This window comes from Aulonocara sp. 'chitande type north' Nkhata Bay, linkage group LG2, assembly GCF_057382095.1.
Source record: "Aulonocara sp. 'chitande type north' Nkhata Bay isolate Kocher_YH1m ecotype deep benthic linkage group LG2, A_spYH_male_GT1.1, whole genome shotgun sequence".
Taxonomy (NCBI): Eukaryota; Metazoa; Chordata; class Actinopteri; order Cichliformes; family Cichlidae; genus Aulonocara; species Aulonocara sp. 'chitande type north' Nkhata Bay.
Window position 1 is genome coordinate 23,976,272 of NC_141345.1, and position 18,775 is coordinate 23,995,046.

Genomic DNA, 18,775 nt, shown 5'->3' on the forward strand with positions numbered 1-18,775 from the left:
GTAATCTATTTTACTACCCACTAAAGACATTACTGTGTAAATGTTGATATAATTTGTATATCTGTATTTATTTATTAATGAATTTTAAAAAATTAATCCAATATAATTTATATACCAAAGGAGGCAACTTTATTACGACGCTATTTTGGGTCGTATCCCACCTTCTGACGTGCGATTGGCCCTAATGCATGAATGGGGTGGACCTTGTATGTGACTAGCTAGTTAAATATCCAACTAAAATGTAGAGCTGGTAACGTCACTTGTTGAGGACCAATAGAAAATCGGCATGGTTGGTCATGGGCTTGGTTTTATGCCTGTTTTAACGCCTTAACTGTCCTTTTCCCCATCGCCTTACGCCAAGGGTAGGGGGTGTGCATAGGCAGAAACTAACCTATGCTTAAAACTTTCTTTAGTGAAAGTTCATACTTACACGTTTGTGTGTTTTATTTCTCCATTCACCCGCTTATTTGAAGCGCGTGGATTTTTTTTTCACCTGCTCTTTTTTTTTTTAAATACAAAAAGCAACGTAACTGTTTAAGGTAAGTAAACCCATTTTCCTTATATGATATATATATATATATTTTTTTTTATCTAGTGGTGTTCGTGGCTCTAAACAGTAAATGATGTGTTGCTATCAGCCAAAAAAAATGCTACTAGTTTTAGAAATGGATTTTTAGCTAGAGTTAGCTTTGATTGCTAAACAGTTTACGTCGTCAACAAAGAGTAGTTTGTCATTTTCTGGTTTCGCTAATAAAGTATGAAGTTTAACTTACATAGTACTTACAGACTTATGTTGTTGTTTCACTCTTATCTTTATTGTTTAAACTGTGTACTGTCACTTTGGTTTGCTGTGCCATGCTTTGCGTTAGCTCTCCTTTGGTGTGTATGGCAGGGACATGTCTCGACATGACGCCGGTCCTTGCCCTGACATACACAAGGCCTGCTGCTGTGATACGGCTACATGTGGACTCACAAACTAGCACTAAAGCTGTGGAACTCGTGTTTTACACACTTTTAGTAGCAGAAATGTCGCTTTAACTAAAAACGGAGAAACTTTTTGAAGCATATCCCTGTTCTGTGTTCGTCTCATTTCGCCTCCTGTTTATATACAGTCATTGCTCCTGTCCAGTCCAGTTTAGTCCAGTTCAGTGACGGGCATGTGTTAGCGGAAGGCTTGTTGCAGGATCTTGTTAGTAAACTACGCTCACTGCATTTGTTTAACCATTTTTGTTTCGGACTAGATGTCCTTTAAATACACCAGTCTAATATTTCAATTACGTAGCAGACAGAGCCTTGCCTTATTAAAGAGACTAAGATGTTTATCAGAGTTATGTTAATACTTTATACACAGTTTATGGTCACACAGTTAATTCCAGTGTATCTTTTGTTTGTTTGTTTTTTTACTGTATCACTAAGTTTTATTTTCATGTCTGTGCAGATGATTGACACAGTAACAGGCCCTGTGGCACAGCCCTTTGCAGCCCAGCTGAAGGCCCTGATTGATCTGGAGGGCCGATACCAACCAAAGCTGAGTGGCTTGAGGTTCATTGAAAGCGCCCAGGACAATGGCCTCAGGATGACTTCCCGACTCAGGGAGCTGGAGGTGAAGGACCTGCTTTCACTGACCAGGTTCTTCGGTTTCAGTTCAGAGAGCTTCTCGCTGGCTGTCAGTTTGCTGGACCGATTTCTGTCTGTCATGAAGGTTTGTAAATGCAGTACATTTTGCTTACTTTCTTAAAATCGTAGCAGTTGTTCCGTTCTCCAATATCCATTTCCCCATCTCCTACAGATTCAGCCAAAGCACCTTCCTTGTGTCGGTCTGTGCTGCTTTTACATCGCTGTGAAGTCCACAGAAGAAGAGAAGAACGTGCCTCTGGCCAATGACCTGATTCGCATCAGTCAGAATCGCTTTACAGTGTCTGACATGATGAGGATGGAGAAGATCATCATGGAGAAGCTCTACTGGAAGGTGAAGGCCCCCACGGCCCTGCGCTTTCTCCGCGTCTTTCACAGCCACGTCCTGGAGCAGCTCGACGCTGAGAGGCAAGGACAGACGGTCACACCAACCTGCAGGGCTGAGCTATGACTCAACGAGATTACATTTACTCTACTAAAATGTGTCTTCTCATATTTGGTTTGAAAGCTAACACTAACCAAAAAAAAATATATTTTTTTTAGCCAACAGGCACAGTCCTTTTTGAAATCGTGTAGACTTTTAGACATGTGACAGGGTGTTAGAAAACAAATATGCAAGTCCCCCCCTTTTCAAACGTTACCTTTAAAAAAAAAAAATAAATAAAAAATAGAAATCCTTTTGGTTGGCTTTTTTATCACTATTTATGTAAGCTGTACTTCACATTCAGTTTGCTTTGACACTAAAAGCATTTTTTCCCTTTAGCATGAAGATCCTGAGCCTTGAGAGACTGGAGGCGCAGCTGAAAGCCTGTCACTGCTCATTTGTCTTCTCCAAAATAAAGGTAAGCCAAAACAACTACTCTCTCCACATTGAAAATAATGACTTATTTCAATGCTTTTCTGCGCTTTTCATTAAAAATCAGACTGCTTTTGTCTTGTACACTTCTCGTTTGTTGTTGTATCTCAGGTATAATGTAGGTCATCTGTGTCGATTTGTTTTTAAATGTTATCATAGTTTCTACTTTTTTTTTCTTTTTCTTTTTTTAACAAGAGACTGTGTTTGTGTTTCTGTGCAGCCATCTCTGCTTGCCCTGGCTCTCCTGTGTTTTGAGGCCCATGATGAACATGACCCAGAGTACCTTGACAAAATATCTGAGGCCTTGAGCAATCTGCAGCAGCAGCTAAATGTAAGTCCAGCTCTGAGCCTTTTGCTTTAAAGAATATATACGAGCAGTTCAAACTAATCCTTATTTTAAACTGGGCCTCAGAAGACACAAGCCCTTTATGCCAACGTTCTTCTGATTGGTTGCCCCTAGCAGGCAGAAGGTTTAAACAACAGGTCAGTGGGACTTGTGTGCTCATGGCTACACCCGTGTGCCTTATTAGGAATAGGTCCATCTTATCAACATACAGGTCAGAGTAGGAAAAACTATCAAAATGAGCCTTTGCTCAACTCAAACCAAAATGGCTCGTTTTTAACATTATTGCATATTAGTGTTTTTGTCACAGTTAATATAAGGTGGTGATCCATGCAGTGTAGCTTAATGAATTTTAATGCTTCTTGCCAAGTGTTAAGCAGAGAAAGATGCGACTCCTCTTTCCTGCAGATCAAAGACGGGGATCTGGTTTGCATGCGGGAGCTAGTTGGAAAATGCTTGGCTGAGTACGCCACCACTAAGTGCTGCAGGCCAAACGTCCAGAGACTTCGCTGGACTATTTCAGGAAGAACTGCACGTCAGCTGAAGCACAGCTACTACAAGATCACTCACCTTCCCACCATACCTGAGTCAGCTTGTTAAAACCTGGGCGTCCAAGTGGGTGACTTGACATGGAAAGAAAAATTACAACATTACCACTGTTACATCTTTGTCCTCTGACTGGATGTAACATGCAGTATGGTCACCCACTTACAGCTCCAGCTTTATTTTCCTTAGAGACCTTCATCTGTGATGATGGATGTCTTTAAGGAAATGCCTCCCTTTTTTTTTTTTTTTTTTTTTTTTTAATCCCTTAAGTTTGTAATCATATGTTGATCAGACACACATTTTTCTTTCCCTATGACAAGGAGTAATTCTTCCTCAGAAAGGTTGAAGTTTTACTTTCTTGGTTGAGCCGTTTGCACAGGTGTCTAGTATGTTCTTGTTTAAATCCGTACCACGGTGTTTGGTGTTTCCCTGGAACGGGTTGCTGGTTTTAAGCTAATAAGTATAGAACCACCTAGGTCCTCAGTCCACCATGTGGAAGAGGAGGGAGAGGGATTTTGTGAACAGCAAAAAAAATGGAACCAAAAGATCGGGCCCAAAGTCCTTCACTCCCACCCTAGGTTGCTAAGCTGTCCTGAATGCACACTCCTACCCAAGGTGATGATTTTTTTTTTTTTTTGTTAAGGTGAGGGAGCTCTGGTTTGTACCAGGGAAATGAAGCTAGTGATGATCCTGTTATCTACAGCTCATCAGTGTTTGAGATGAAACGTTACCAACGGTTACAGATGAGTTGTTTTCACCAACTCTTAATTTGTGGACACCGTGTGAAGCGCCACAAATATACTGAGTTAAGTTGTTAGTTTTTTAGAGAGCACTCAGAAAACCCCAAAAAAGGTCATTGCAGTGGAAATTCAGGTTGAAATTTATATCGCATTTTCTGTGCCAGTTTCCCTGTTTAGTTTGATTTTAGTGACAAAACAAAATGTGGTCTCAAATTCAAAATGACTGAATACACCATCTGATTAACCTATGTATTTGTACCTTTCAATAAAACTTTATTGAAAAGCTATTGCTGAGTGCACTTTGTTTTTATTAAAACATGTCAGAAAATTCTCATAACGAGAGTTATCAACTTCCTTTGTAGAGCCTTCCCACTCCCCACATCTGGTTTGCACAAAATCAGTCCTTTGAGGACGAGACCAATGATGTGACAGCCAGGCTTTTTAGTTCGTCTCAAGGCAAATTCTTGTCACAGTAGACCGAATGCATCCACTGTTGTTCTGCACATTGTGCATGATGGGCAGAGGTAACTCCTCAAGCATGTACTAGCATCATGGTATGGGTCACTTCTGTAAGCTGGAAAAGTCTGGACCGCCACCGGCAAAATTCCCAGAGATCTCTGCACCGCTGAAGTCAAATCCAGGATTCTAACAAAGGAAAAAAAAGAGTCAGTAAGACATACTGCTGATTGTTAATCTGTAATTAAGATTTCCTGAGGATAGATGTATCTGAGTTTAAGAAACATGTAAGAAGACAAACTCATCACTGAGTGCTCATCTCAACAATTTCCAGAATCACAGCAGTAACACTGCAATGAGTGTTTAATAAAGTCTAAAGACACTTATTAGGTTAGTGATAGTAAATTAGCCACAGGTGTGCACACAAATGGTTGGTAGTCTCACTGTTAGCCCTGCAACAGACTGGTGACCTGTCAGCCTCTCACACAATATCAGCGGAGAGACTTCAGCTCATCCTGATTTGTTAATTTAAATTTAATTTAAATAGTTAAGAAGATGAACTGATGGATGGATTTCTTGATAAAGGGCTTTGAGGTTGAAAGCAATGCCTTCATTAACTTAACAGATCATCACCTTTAAAACATTCTCAGGAATGAGCTCTGACAGCCAGACTTTCAGAACCCCTTACAGGTTTCATTACGCAAAATATGTAATATGTTAAAAGTCAGTGACTCACACTGCCACATAATTGCAAGTTAGTAATGTCGCACATTACATCAGAAATCTCTATTGTAATGAGGAAGACATTTTCCAATCTTTCCTTCAAGCTGAAGTGTTACTGATAATCCTACAACTCAAAGAGCATGTCAGCTGCATTTCTGAGAATTAAGGTGGCATGGTTATTTTTTTTCTCTTTAGCCTACCCAGAAATGACCATCACAGAGTTCCCTTGATTATTTCCCTTCATTATTTATGGATTTGCTTCATTTATAAGAAAAACCGATTTATCACAACCTGGGGACTGAGTTATTATTAATGGATTGGGAATGAAAACAGTCAGATGTCTATATTTCAACAATCCAAAACATACTCTCATTACACCTGTCCAACTGCATATCTAATCAGCCAATCACATGGCAGCAACTTAATACAGTTAGCCATACACACATGGTCAAGATGATGTGCTGAAGTTCAAACTGAGCATCAGACCGAGGAGAATAAAGGTCATTTAAGTAACTTTTTTGGAATATTTATATTTCAGAAACTGCTCATCTCACAGCAATTTCCCCACAGACCCACCTGTGGGGTTTATGGAGAATGGTTTGAAAAAGAGAAAATATCCAGTTATTGGCAGCTCTGTAAGAAAAAATATATCGTTGATAATGGAGGTCAGAGGAGACTGCCCTGACTGCTTCAAGCTGCAGGTAGCAGGAGCTTCAATAACTCAGTTACTACTTGTTACAACCAAGATGTAGAAAAGAGTTTCTCTGGAAACACAACATGCTGAAACTCAAAGCAGATAAACTACAACAGCAGAAGACCCATCCTGTCAGCTAAGAACAGGAAACTGATGCTACAATTCAAGCGGGCTCAAATTGGACAATAGTCTCAATCTCTGCTGCAACATTTGGATGGATCCACGTGGCCCTGTATCAAAAGTTCAGACTGCTGGTGGTGGTGATGGTCTAATGATACTGGAGATAGGCTGTGGTGTTTAAATTATGCTCAACTTGTACTAATGAGCCCACAGACCAAAACCTGAGTATTTTTGCTGACCATGTCAATCCTGTCATGACCACAGCGTACCCATCTTCTCATGGCTGTTTCCATTAAGATAACACACCATGTCACAAATCTCAAATCACTCAATCTCGAAGCGGTGTCTTGAACATGACAGTGGTCTCAAATGGCCTCCACGGTCACCAGATCTCAATCCATTAGAGTACCTCTGGGATGTGGCAGAATTGGAAATTCACATCATGAATGCTGACAAGTCTGCAGCGACTGTGTGACGCTATTATGTCAACATAGAACAAAATCTCAGAGGAATATTTCCAGCACCTTGTTGAATCTGTGCCATTAAGAATTAAAGCAGCTCTGAAGGCAAAATGAGCTCCAAACCCAGGCAGTTGTAAGATGTGTACCTAATGAAGTGACCAGTAAGTGTATGTAAAGCCTTTAAAAGTTTCCTTTTTAGAAGGTGGTCCTAACCTGGCTGAAAAAGTAGCAGCTGTGCAGTAGAAGAAATGTATTAGGATTACATGCGTACAATATACAACAGTCATTAGGATGTACAGTAGAGTCAACAGTGCTACAGAGGTCAGCGAATCAAACTCACCTCTCGCTGAAACCTCTCCAGAGTGAGTTTTCTCTGCATCTGGTCTTGGACCCAAGCATTCGCACAATACTCCCCCTCCAGCAGCGAGGACCAGCAGTTCCCTGCTTCTCTGTTGGTCTTCATCAGAATGATCCGGATAAGACATTTATCCTCTGAGGAAATGATCAGCAAAGCAAACAATGCATTAAGCTGGCTCTCATTAAAGTCTAATTTAGTAATGTCTCCTTTCTATTTGACCATTTCTAATTCAACAATGACATAATACAAAGGGTGAACATAAAGCCCCCAGTAACTTAACATAAGTAACATAAAGACATGAATGGATGAATATCACAACACAGCCAGTCAACAGCAATCGTTAGAGTTATAAGGATAGTTATTAATTCCCTTAATATTTCTGTGAGTGTGTCACTTACCTAGTGTCCATGTGGCCTCATCTGATACAGTTGTTCCAAATAGCTTTCCCTGGCAAAAGAATAAAATAAAATAAAAAATGAATAATATCAGTTTTATTCATATCAGCACACCTGGACCTGTTCTTGGAAGAGTTAAAAGACCTGCACATGACCAGAACAGGTCTAGCTGCGTTACAGCACAATACAGTGAAGTTACATACTCTTTACGTACACACAACAGCCCGACTGATTTCATTGTACGGTATCAAAATAGGCGACACTGCTGATTAACTGTGACGTGGACTTTTAGGTCCAACTGTGATAAGTATGACGGAAAGGGGCTACATGAATGGTCTTACAAGGCTGGATTGGATTTACTGGTTAGTTCAGTCACTGGGTAAAAGAGGGTGAGAGTGGGGTGGAGCTGGAGGATAAACCAGGAATCGCATTATCTTACTTTCTGCAAATAAAGATCACAGCATGCAGGTTATTCTCGGGACCTGGGAGTCACTTTGGTGCCCTACCTTGAATATTTCCTTTCCCTTGACCAACAGCTCGATGTCTCTGGACCCCAGGTGACACTTGACCTCTTTAGCAGTGGTCCCGTGAGGCACGTTGACTTCAATGAAGACCTCATCCATGGTCTGGTACCAAGAGCCCCATGGCGTCTTGCAGGGGACGACACCGCTCCTCTCCTCGAAGTGTACCGACATGCTACGGCTGCACGCCGGCTCACGGGTCGGCTAACCTCCGCTGACCAGCTTCCAGCGTGAAACCGAGCAGGTCGAAGATACGCTGGAGGCTTGCTGTGCGGTTAACTGTTACAGTTGCCTATATGTTTTGTTTTTTTTTTTTTTAACTTTAAAGGTCTGTTTTTAAGTTGGTGTATTTTACCTCTCCCTGTGGTGTTTTCCCCTCACAAGCTCCAAATTTCTTCTTCTTCTCAGTCTCGGTGTCATTTCCGGTTGTGAAAATCACGGAAGCTGCAGCGCCATCTACTGCCTGATAGGATGAACCAGTAATTAGAAAACCTTGCTCCTATGAGACACACCATAGACTCTTTAGCTAGGATTTTTCTTTCTTTTTAATGTTACTGAAATGTCACGTGTTGTATTTATTTCCTGTTTTTAATGCTCCTATTTTAACTATTATTAGTTAGTTATTTTAACTAAATAAAGCAACTAAATCCGGAGTTTTTCTAAAAATGGAGTGGATTTTCTAATCTGTTAATTAGATTACACTCCCTGCCTCGTTGTTTCCTGCGTCCATATGCATACCTACTGGTAACTTTAGCGACACATAAGCAGAAATCCTGCTCTGAAGTGGCTCTTTTTTCTTTTTCTTTTTTTTAATTTTATGAACTTGTGAAACCTGATTCAAAACCTAGGATGGCCGTCCCTTCATTAACTTTAGCTGCTTTTATCTGCTGGATGAGGTAAGTCCTGTCTGTGGAGTTAAACGTGGAGCAGAAAGCAGTGATCGTGCGAGTTTAAGGTTTGATTTTCTCTCTGCAGTCTAGGTAATGTATGGGGAAATGAAAAGATATACTCAGACAACATCACTCGCATTCTGGACAGACTTCTAGATGGTTATGACAACAGACTGCGACCCGGTTCTGGGGGTAATTTAAACTTTATGTCCTAATACCTTGCTCCTTCGAGATAAAGACATTATGCAACAGCACTTTTTGTGCTCTTAGGTACATTTTGCTTTTGTTAAATAATGTTGCAGGCGGTGTCACCGAGGTGAAGACAGACATCTTTGTCACCAGCTTTGGACCTGTTTCAGATGTTGAAATGGTAAGATAGTACTTCTGTCAGGAAGTGTGTATGTGCTGACTGTGGGAGATAATAGTGCTTCAGTGACCAGCCTTATGGGCACTCTGCCATGAGACCATCTAATGAGCTTTAATCTGTTTGACCAGCCCTATAACTCCGTTATTGATGGCCTCTAAATCAATATGACAACATGTCAGAGAGCGAGGATCGCTGAGTGGATTGATTAATGATTATCCGGGATGAGTGGCATCCATCACTGCCTCATCGTCTCCCCTCACCTTTCACTCTGTATTAAAATGTCACCTCGGTCTTGTGCGTGCTGATGAATGGACGAAGATAGAAATTTCATTCTTGAATCTGGGATTGTAGTTGTGGGTTTTTTTTGTATCAAAACAATATTACGTTTGTGCCTCAGGAGTACACCATGGACATGTTTTTCCGCCAGATGTGGGTTGATGAGAGGCTGAAATTCGAGGGCCCCATTGAAATCCTGGGGCTGAATAACCTCATGGTGGACAAAATCTGGACGCCAGACACTTTCTTCAGAAACTCCAAGAAGTCCATTTCCCATAACATGACCACACCCAACAAGCTCTTCCGCATCATGCAGAACGGGACTGTCCTTTACACCATGAGGTGATTTTTCACAGTGAACGTGTAGTTTTGTTCTTTGTTTTTTTTTTTGTTTGTTGGAGCAGATCATTTTTGCTAAACACAAGACCAAATCAGAACATTTATCAGAGACTGATCCCAGCTCCTGCTTTCAGGCTCACAATCAGTGCAGAGTGTCCAATGAGCCTGATGGATTTCCCTATGGACGGCCACTCCTGTCCTCTGCGGTTTGGAAGCTGTGAGTATTTCAGACCAACGCTAGCATCCAGGAATATCCAGATTGATAAATATGACCAAACCTTGAGCATGTTGATGTGATATTTTCTTCCTGTTTTAGATGCATACACCAGCAGTGAAATTATATTTACCTGGAGGAAGGGACCAATAGCTTCCGTCGACTGTCCCAAAGAGTCAATGAGTCTTCTGCAGTACGATCTTGTCGGACAGACTTTGTCCAGGGAGATATTCAAATCAAACACAGGTAATGCAAAATAAAAAAACAAATCTATTTTCATAAGCAGCCTATTATGGCCGTAGCCACATATACAAGCATAATTAAAAGATCCACAAGTGTTTATTAATGTTTGAGTAGAAAGGGGTCAAATGAGTGTCTGCAAGCCCTGCACTAGTGTCCATTACTCCCCGCAGGAGGACGATATATAAAAGCAAAGACTTCCTTGAGCCACCATCTAAGATGCTTAAGTGGTTAGGCCCTAATGCGTACTGTGCACCTTAATAGAATAGAATAGAATAGAATAGAATAGAATAGAATAGAATAGAATAGAATAGAATAGGCCTTTATTGTCATTGTACATGTACAACAAAATTCTGGGTGCTCCACATCAACTGTGCCGGAATAAAATATAAATAGTAAACCGCTTAAAAACCATGTAGAACCCCAGTGGATGCTCAGGCGGGGTGGGGGGTGAGTTTTATGTGTGTGCATTTTCTCTTTTTACCAGGAGAAAGCCTCCCTGCTGTGAATCCAGCACATTCCTCGAATGGAGCAGAAAAGGATGAGGCAGGCTCCAAAATGTAGCGATGATACACATTTAAGAAACACAGAGTGAGACAGAGGACGTCTAAATAAGTGTGTGTGAGCGTGCATGATGCAGCACGTTTTCGGTCTGTGAATGTCTGCATGCATGTGTTCAGACAGAGCAGGGCAGCAAACACATAGTGGCACTGCATGCTCTCCGCCAGCCCCCACCTCACTGGCTCCTTCCCCCTCTTCCTCTTTCCTTCCTTCCTTTTTTTGTCCCACTGTCTTCTCTCCTCTCTTCCTATCTCCTCTTTCTTTTACTCCCTTAGACTTAGCAACCTGTTCCTGTCCTGGCAGCATCAACAACTGGTTCTTTCAGCTGCTATTCCCTTTTGAAGGGCAAGCAAGGGCATCTGTTCTGTGCGACCACGCTCTGTCCATCACACTCGCTGTCTTCTCACGTGCTGTTTATCTTGCAGGTCACTACTCTGTGCAGGTGGTCTATTTTCACGTCCAGAGGAAGCTGGGCTACTACCTCATACAGACCTACATCCCTCTTATCATGGTTGTCGTACTGTCACAAGTCTCTTTTTGGATCAACAAAGAGTCTGTTCCTGCACGCACAGTTGCTGGTATGCCCCCTCTTCCCTCATGCCCAGTTTGATCTAATCTCCCTCTGCATGTGTGATTCATGAATACTCTGCTGCCCTTCAGGCATCACCACAGTGCTGACCATGACCACCTTAAGCATCAGTGCCCGCCAGTCTCTACCTAAAGTAGCCTATGCCACGGCAATGGATTGGTTCATTGCTGTGTGTTTTGCCTTTGTGGCGTCAGCTCTCGTCGAATTTGCGGCAGTGAACTACTTCGCCACCTTGCAGGCCCACCGTCTGAAGAAGAAGGCAGCCAGACAGGAGAAGCTTGAGGTCCTGGCCACCGGCAGCGATGATGATGACACAGTTTTGGTAAGCAGTTTTCATATTAAAATGTAGAAAAGCTGTATATAACTTCTTTAAAGGGGAACCCTACTGATCTTTCCACCAGAGGGCCTGATAAATGACTCAAAAATGAGCTAATTTCATTGGGGTGAGAACAGAATGAATCCTCTTTAGCCAGCTCCTCAGCTCTGTGGGATAATGGTTACAAGCAACATTTACTGTTAACAGCCAGTGTGGCTGGGGTTTACTGTGGGTAATGCAGTCACCAGATAGTGTTAAGAAAGATGAATGTAAAGAAGCCATTTCTGAATCTGAACCACCTATTTCGATGCGTTTTAAAAGTCACTGTCAAGCACTAATGCTTAAATGTTTGGGGTCAATTAGAAATGTCTTGCTTTTAAAAGAAAACTACTTTTTACATTAAATCGATCAGAAATAACAAAAACTGATAAATGGAATTATTAATCATGATTTTTAATGCATATGTGGGTGGCATATCCAGCAATCGCGACACTAATGGCACTTTCATCATCTAATGCAAGTTTATAATGCTGAAAACATTACACTCACACTAATACAAGCGACGACACATTTAGTGAGTGAGTGTGTGAGAATTCAGCCCCTGTGCTTACACTGTAGTTTTAAAAACCCCACATTTTTGTAGAACAGTCATTATTCTTGATGTGAGAAATGAAGGCTATTCATGTGGGACCCTGACATAAAACCTCTGGTGTGTACTACTTCCTACACAGAACAGGATCGCGGTTTCTAACCTGAAAAAAAAGAGAAGTGGAGATCTGAGCAGCCGAGTCTTTAGTCTGAGAAACGAACACCTCACAGGTCCTCAACTGGCAGCTTCATTAAAGTGCCAGATTGTAGTGGTTGGAAAGAGAGTAGTACACTCCTTTGTGTGAATTTTCTTTTGGGCACAATTTCTTGTGTGGTATAATCTTCATTCACTTGGAAAAAGACCAAATTTATTTTTTCAGTTTGATTGTGAGACTCTAATCAACTCCACAGGGGCTCAAGGTCCAGACAGTCCTCAGTGGAGTTATCGTAAATGAGAAAAATTCTTTTTAGTGATAAATCAACCTTTACATTGGATAAACATAAAACAGGTAACATAAAATGTCAACAGAACAAACAGGCTTTTATAGATATTCCAATAAAATCATTAAATCAAGGATTTATAGTTCTAATTCCATCAGTTATTAATTGTTATATTAGAACAATTTGCTTTTCTTTCAAAACCATGGACATTACGGAGTAACCGTAATGCTGAGAGGTAGTGTAAGTCTCACAGTGGTGTAATGGAGCAATTCTAAATATGTAGTTTAGATTAACCTGATCTTTTAAGAGATAATCCATTTTTTCAGCAAAGCAATAAAGCAAAACTGTATACTGTATGTTTTAAAGGCTATATCTGGGAATGCACTTAGTCATTTTGTTACTAAGGAGGGATATGCTGCCAAGATGCAGTGAGTTTCCAGTTATGAACATGGAGACTTGTATACCCTATAGGCTACATCTTTATAGCCAGTTTCATGAGTTGACTGGATAAGTGTTGTCTTAAAAAATGTTTTTTATAGGAACACAATGCTCAGTTACATCATCTTTTCCGCAGTGTATTTACAGCGCTAATAATGGCGAATCTTTAGGTACAGAGCCTCTGAGTCTCTAGTTGATGCAGTGATGTTAGTGACGAGGAGACAGTCAGCAGCTGCAGAAGCAGAAAAAAGAAACTATGTCACACACACGGCTCTTTTTCTATGCATTTCCAAGTAGTCCCCCTGCCTCTTTCGCTCTTCTCACTTAGGGCACACCATGCATTAAAAAGTAATATGGGCTGTTGTGTACTCTCATCTCTGGGCTAGCTATATACTGTCTGCTTTATGCTAATACAGTAAGCCACCCCGGTGTCCTCCTGGGACCTGCCTCACGTGTAGATCTCATGGTTAGATGCTCGCTTTAAAAATAGCTTCAGTGTGAGAACAGAGAGCAGCTCCAGCACTCCTCCCCGTGTGATCTCACAGCCATCATATATGCATCCTCAAAACTTCCTGCTGCTTCCTATAGAAATGTAGAGATGCATGCCATGGTGAGAACGCTCCTGTGGAAACAAACCCGGCTTGCAGCCTTGCATACACGACACTAACATGTTAGCATGTGTTCCCATTTATAAATTTGGAGGTTAAAAATCTGCCCCATCTCTCTTTTTTTCTTTTTTTTTTTTTACATCCACCCCCTCCCTTTCAGTGATTACCACAAAACCAACACTTACCTCATTTTACCTCTTTTCGCTTTTCCACAAAATCATTCCTGCTACTCCCCCCATCAGTCGGACAGCAGCCCCCGGGAAGGCCTGAAGAGGAGAAACCACTCAGTGAGCCGCAGTGAGCCAGGAGATATTCCCCATCTGCCCATTTTTCTCCAGCAGGGCTCAGCCATTCCCCAAATCCCACAGCTGGCCGGCACCAGCCCTATTGATGCGTATGCCCGCATCCTCTTCCCCCTTTCCTTTGCTCTCTTCAACTTAATTTACTGGTATATCTATCTGGTCAAGGACACAATGGAGAAGCCCAGGTAAACATCCTGTTCTTAATTACACTGGTACATCTATTTTTGTCTATTTGTTATGTCTAATAGGGCAAAGGCAAAGTGTATAGAAGTCCAGACATTTAAAAGGTAAGTAATCATCAATAATTCGTGGAAAAAAACAAGGTGGAAACGAAATGCGTGATGCCAAGCATGAGCTTATTCATCTGTGCTAGAGAGCTCCATTTTGGTCCAGACACCACTAAGCACAAAACTAAGACACATCTGAGTACATCTGCTAAAGGCTGCACTTTTATTTCAGTACATCAGAGAGGAAATGGGCACCACTGGCTTTTGCCCTAACATGATAAATACATTTTCCAGTTCAACAAAGAGTTTCTCTTCTTTCCTTTTCACGCTGCTTAAAATAACAGGTATAAATAAAAGACATTGATTTAAATTAGACCACAGTCCCCTTCAAGATGGTCTCCTTGAGCAGCCCTGCATCGTTCCCAGCGTTCCTGCTATTTATGGAGCTCAATATTCAAGTTCTAACCTTCATTTTGTGGATAATTACAAGCGACAGGAGTTTTTAAGCAGATGACTCCACAGAGCGCAGCCAGGGCTTTCACAGGGTTGGATCACAATGTCCTGAGAGGTCTGAGGGAGAACATGCGCCGTTGTGCTAACAGAGGATTCAAAATGCAGGGGTTTTAGCCACAAGACACAATCTGCACTCACTCTACCCCAAAATGAAATTTTACTTCAACAGTGCACCTTAACAGACTCACACATGCCAAAGGGTTTGGACAGGACATCTGATCTGGGGAGCAATCTAAACATAGCGGGGGACATAAAAGTGGTGCAGCGCTGCACAAGTAGACTGTGGGTTTGCTGTTTTGAATATATTCGTAAAGATTATCCAGACAAGATAACCTTATGAAAAAGACACAACCTTTCAAATGTATTTCTCCTTGTTTACATCTCAATGTAAATGGTTAAATCCTACCTTCTGAGTCATGCTGAAAGCAGTGAAAATGGCTGATATAGAGCTGGAGGGTATCCAGTATTCTGCAGATGAAGTTAAAAACATCTTACGGTAAACAAAAAAAACAAAAAAACTTGTACACGCATACTTAGTCCGTGTCTCAAAAAGCCACAATCCTGTCTTGTAATATAATAGTTTCAGTGGAACCATAACTACCCACAGTTTTTGTCAAACACTCATCTAGGCAGTAAAGACATCAATAATTTCTAATGCTGAAACAGCCCCGGGAGCTGTAGGCGAAAAAGGAAAAGAAAAAAAAAGGAAAAGGAGAATGATGTTAGGTGGCGTTGCTGCTGCATTGATGCCAGCGCTGAGGCTTTTATCATCATCATCATAGATTTACAATACAACAACAGGCTGGACTCTCAGCTAACTTGAGAGGAAAGTAAGCATCACGCTCTGGTTTCTTTTAAGTACGGTTTACCTGAGGGAGGGTGGCTGTGTTAGTGACAACAAACCTAAGTTTACTTTGTGCATCAACCACACGAACAAGCTTCTCTTCTTCACTTTCCCACCTATAAGTGAGCCGCTTATAGAGCGCAAAGCTCCATGTCCAAGAAGGAAAAAGAGAGGTACAGTACAAAAAGACAGAGAGAGGCTGAAGGAGAGATGGTGGGGGAGAGATCTGTTATGTAACACTGGGGAGTGCAAATCTGCTCATCATGCTTCTCATGTTCCTGTCAGAGAATTTTTATGGTTGTTTTGTTTATAACGTTCTGCAGAATAATGAGAGAGACAAGATGGAGAGCATGAGAGCAGCTGCATCACATCTCTCCCCCTTTATATTTTCGCCATGTCTCTCGTCTGCTACTTTTTTCTTTTTCTTTTTTTTTAAGGAGAGGACAGGGAGCATGGTAACAGTTTTGGCTGTGCAGTATACTGCAGAGAGAGCATCTCTGAATGTGGAAACAGAGAGGCTTCTGTACACTCTGCTCACCCCCCCCCCCTCCACTCTGCTGTATTCTGGTGTTGCAGGGTTATGGAGCTAGACTGAGAAGACCTGGAAAAGGGCATGTGCAGCCTGAGAGACCTTCAGCATCCAGCCGGCTTCACCTCACCCTCCTCTGCCTCAGCGAACGAGCTCTCAGCATTCACTGTGCTCTCATCTGACAGAGGAAATGAATCAGAAACTCATTTATTCTCCCGCTGCACATCTATTCATTTCACAGGCTATGACCACTGCCCACTTGTGTTCTGATCAGTAGCTGAAGAGCCGCCCTTTCACGGGCCTCGGCCACTTTAAAACCCCACCGAGGCACACATGACAACTTCTGAGACCCCCGGACCGAAGCTGACGACACACACACACACACACACACACGGTATGCATGACGCCCACACACACGCACAAACCAAGAAACACATCAAAAAGATGTGGATGATATAATCTATGATGGCTTTAACTGGTGGTGATGCAACAGTGAACCAACACTTTCAGAAGCCTGCCCTCTACAGAAGCACAGCTCCCACTACAACAACATCAAAGGCAATTTAGAGGAGGCTGCATCCCTCCTTGAAGGCTCAAAAATGTACTGAAACCTGAAAAAGAAGAAGAAGAAGAAGAAGAAGAAGACTTGTGGGCTTGTGTTTTCCACCCCACATTTCTGCTTTGGTGCTCCCCTTGCATTTCCAGAAGTACAGCAGGTCCTCTGGAAACACTGCAGGGAGGAGTACGATATATACCCATGGGTGATGGTGGTATTCTTTTCCTATTTTTGTATGTACGATGCATAAAAGATAGTTGTGTAAAGGTAGGCTCGTGTACATGTGATGGATTGATTCTGTTTTTCACCACTTAATATATCCGGTAAGATGAAAACAGAGGGAATAAAGTTGTTCTTAACTTAATCTGACCATTTTAAACCCTGCAGTTTTTTCCATTCTTCGACCTTGTCAGGAAATAGACAAACTCATCTGCCGTGTAATCAGCACGAAGAATAAAAGCAGCCTAAACGAACGCGGTTGTCGGTGTTTTCACTCCTGCCACAAACGCTTGTTTCTTCATTACGCACATTCACTTGTCCCTTTAATATTTTTCTCTGCAATGGAAACTGCTCATCCACCATCATCAGTCTCCACTCTTTGATCTTGGGCTGGCTGCACGCATGCGCCCCTCATTGGCTCCTCTGCACTGTCTGGAGTAAGTTGGATGTGCGCTCCCCTCACTCGCATCCCGAAGGCGCCTCAAAAACTGTTGCGATGGGGAGGATCAGGAAAAACCACTTTGGGATTTTGACTTTTTCTTTACTAGTGACTTTTGTGTGGGCTCAAAGGTAATCTCGTTTTTTGCGTCTGTGTGTCTTGCATGCGATTTTAGCTCTGTGAACGCGTGCCTGGCGCGTGACATTAATGCGCTATTTTTTTAATATGTGGTTCTTTTCTTGCATTACACCACCCTTTTCTCCGCAGCATCAAGGATATCAAAGATCCGAGCAATATGCCTCTGGTAAAAGAAACAGTGGACAGGCTGATGAAAGGATACGACATTCGGTTGAGGCCAGATTTCGGAGGTAACGAGCAAATTGAAAACGGGAATGTCATGTTTTCACGCCCTCCTGACGTGCGATACATGTTTAATGAATCGCAAAATCTGCTTTCATTTACATAATTATCCCTTCACAGTCAAATAGGCCTTTCCGATTAGCCCAAGAGAGATGATGTGCATATATTTCATATGATGATGGGGGGCTTTTAACGTGATCGATACCGCTCATCAATGTTTGATTACGCCGCTAAATAAATGAAATTAACACCATTTAAGCTCATCTGTGTATCAAGCGTGTAGGGTTTTTTTTTTCTTGATCGGGCTGATGATGCACAAGCCTTCTGTAGGTGCGGGGTTCGGAGAGGAACCTGCACTGGCGTCACGAATTTGTTAAAATTTACATGATGGTGAGAATAATTCATGTCCCGTGTTAATGCCTCCTTTTTCACCACCCCCTTCCTTCCTTCACAGGTGCCCCGGTTGCTGTGGGGATGAATATAGACATAGCCAGCATAGACATGGTCTCAGAAGTCAACATGGTAGGTGAATCTTTATTATCATTACCGCCCGCTTCATGTTGCCAAATGTACCTGGCACGGCCGCTATATCCTCTGAAGTGAGCTATACTTATCATGGGGGCAGTATACGTGATGGAGCCAGGTCGTTAATTACATTTAGAGGTGGGGGGGATATTAAAAAAAAATGTGAAGGCTTCCGTCCCCCCTCCTACTACCCCAAACACATCATCGCCATCCTCTCCTCAGTCTCCGCATTTGCAGTTCTGGTGTGTTGCTGCATTTGAATTCAAAACACACACTCACTGGCGCACTCGGACGCACAGCCCCGGCTGCGCGCACGGAGAGAGCTGCTTCTGTGTGTGTGTTTGTGTGCGTGTCACTGCTTCACGTTGTCAAGCCTCGGTGCTGTAATTTTGTTGCCTCTCTCTCACACACACGCACAAAACACGCAAAAAAGAAGGAGACCTAGAACACCACCTTTCCTCCAAATGCGCATAATTTCGCTCTTTTTAATTCAACGGCCAATCTCATCATCAACCTCTACACAAGCGATCTCCCCTCTATTTGTCA

General features: G+C 42.1%; 4 protein-coding genes and 1 long non-coding RNA gene across 7 annotated transcripts in view; 3 read left to right on the forward strand and 2 right to left on the reverse strand.

Moving 5' to 3' along the window:
• Positions 1-313: 313 nt before the first annotated feature.
• Positions 314-4,407, forward strand: ccng1 (cyclin G1). Its single transcript, XM_086311915.1, has 6 exons — positions 314-539; positions 1,439-1,702; positions 1,790-2,043; positions 2,399-2,477; positions 2,712-2,822; positions 3,243-4,407. Exons 2-6 carry the CDS (start codon positions 1,439-1,441, stop codon positions 3,432-3,434), a joined length of 900 nt encoding a protein of 299 aa, XP_086168041.1. The 5' UTR covers positions 314-539; the 3' UTR covers positions 3,435-4,407.
• On the reverse strand, positions 3,615-8,273 carry nudcd2 (NudC domain containing 2). Its single transcript, XM_086311927.1, has 4 exons — positions 7,834-8,273; positions 7,331-7,379; positions 6,915-7,066; positions 3,615-4,765 (listed from the first exon to the last, which is right to left on the reverse strand). The coding sequence occupies exons 1-4, from the start codon at positions 8,020-8,022 to the stop codon at positions 4,682-4,684; spliced, it is 474 nt and encodes a 157-aa protein (XP_086168053.1). The 5' UTR covers positions 8,023-8,273; the 3' UTR covers positions 3,615-4,681.
• On the forward strand, positions 7,761-17,159 carry gabra6a (gamma-aminobutyric acid type A receptor subunit alpha6a). 2 transcript variants are annotated; one of them, XM_086311895.1, is made up of 10 exons: positions 7,769-8,744; positions 8,824-8,930; positions 9,041-9,108; positions 9,503-9,723; positions 9,855-9,937; positions 10,037-10,180; positions 11,161-11,313; positions 11,396-11,646; positions 13,958-14,202; positions 16,178-17,159. In XM_086311895.1, exons 1-10 carry the CDS (start codon positions 8,698-8,700, stop codon positions 16,194-16,196), a joined length of 1,338 nt encoding a protein of 445 aa, XP_086168021.1. In that variant the 5' UTR covers positions 7,769-8,697; the 3' UTR covers positions 16,197-17,159. The 2 variants fall into 2 exon arrangements, with proteins under 2 accessions (XP_086168030.1, XP_086168021.1); XM_086311904.1 differs by lacking the exon at positions 13,958-14,202 and having other exon boundaries at positions 7,761-8,744.
• LOC147337849 (uncharacterized) overlaps positions 10,931-18,775 on the reverse strand; it is a 48,606-nt gene continuing 40,761 nt past the window's right edge. Inside the window, exons 3-4 of the long non-coding RNA XR_015131543.1 lie at positions 13,901-13,981; positions 10,931-13,339 (exon numbers count right to left, since the gene is read on the reverse strand). This is a non-coding gene — a long non-coding RNA (uncharacterized LOC147337849). The remainder of the gene's footprint in view (positions 13,340-13,900; positions 13,982-18,775) is intronic.
• The window catches only part of gabrb2a (gamma-aminobutyric acid type A receptor subunit beta2a), a 33,325-nt gene continuing 31,808 nt past the window's right edge, over positions 17,259-18,775 (forward strand). For both annotated transcript variants that reach the window (XM_086311806.1, XM_086311813.1), the window contains exons 1-3: positions 17,259-17,475; positions 17,612-17,712; positions 18,159-18,226. In XM_086311806.1, the coding sequence (XP_086167932.1) occupies positions 17,402-17,475; positions 17,612-17,712; positions 18,159-18,226 (243 nt within the window). In that variant the 5' untranslated portion in view covers positions 17,259-17,401. The remainder of the gene's footprint in view (positions 17,476-17,611; positions 17,713-18,158; positions 18,227-18,775) is intronic.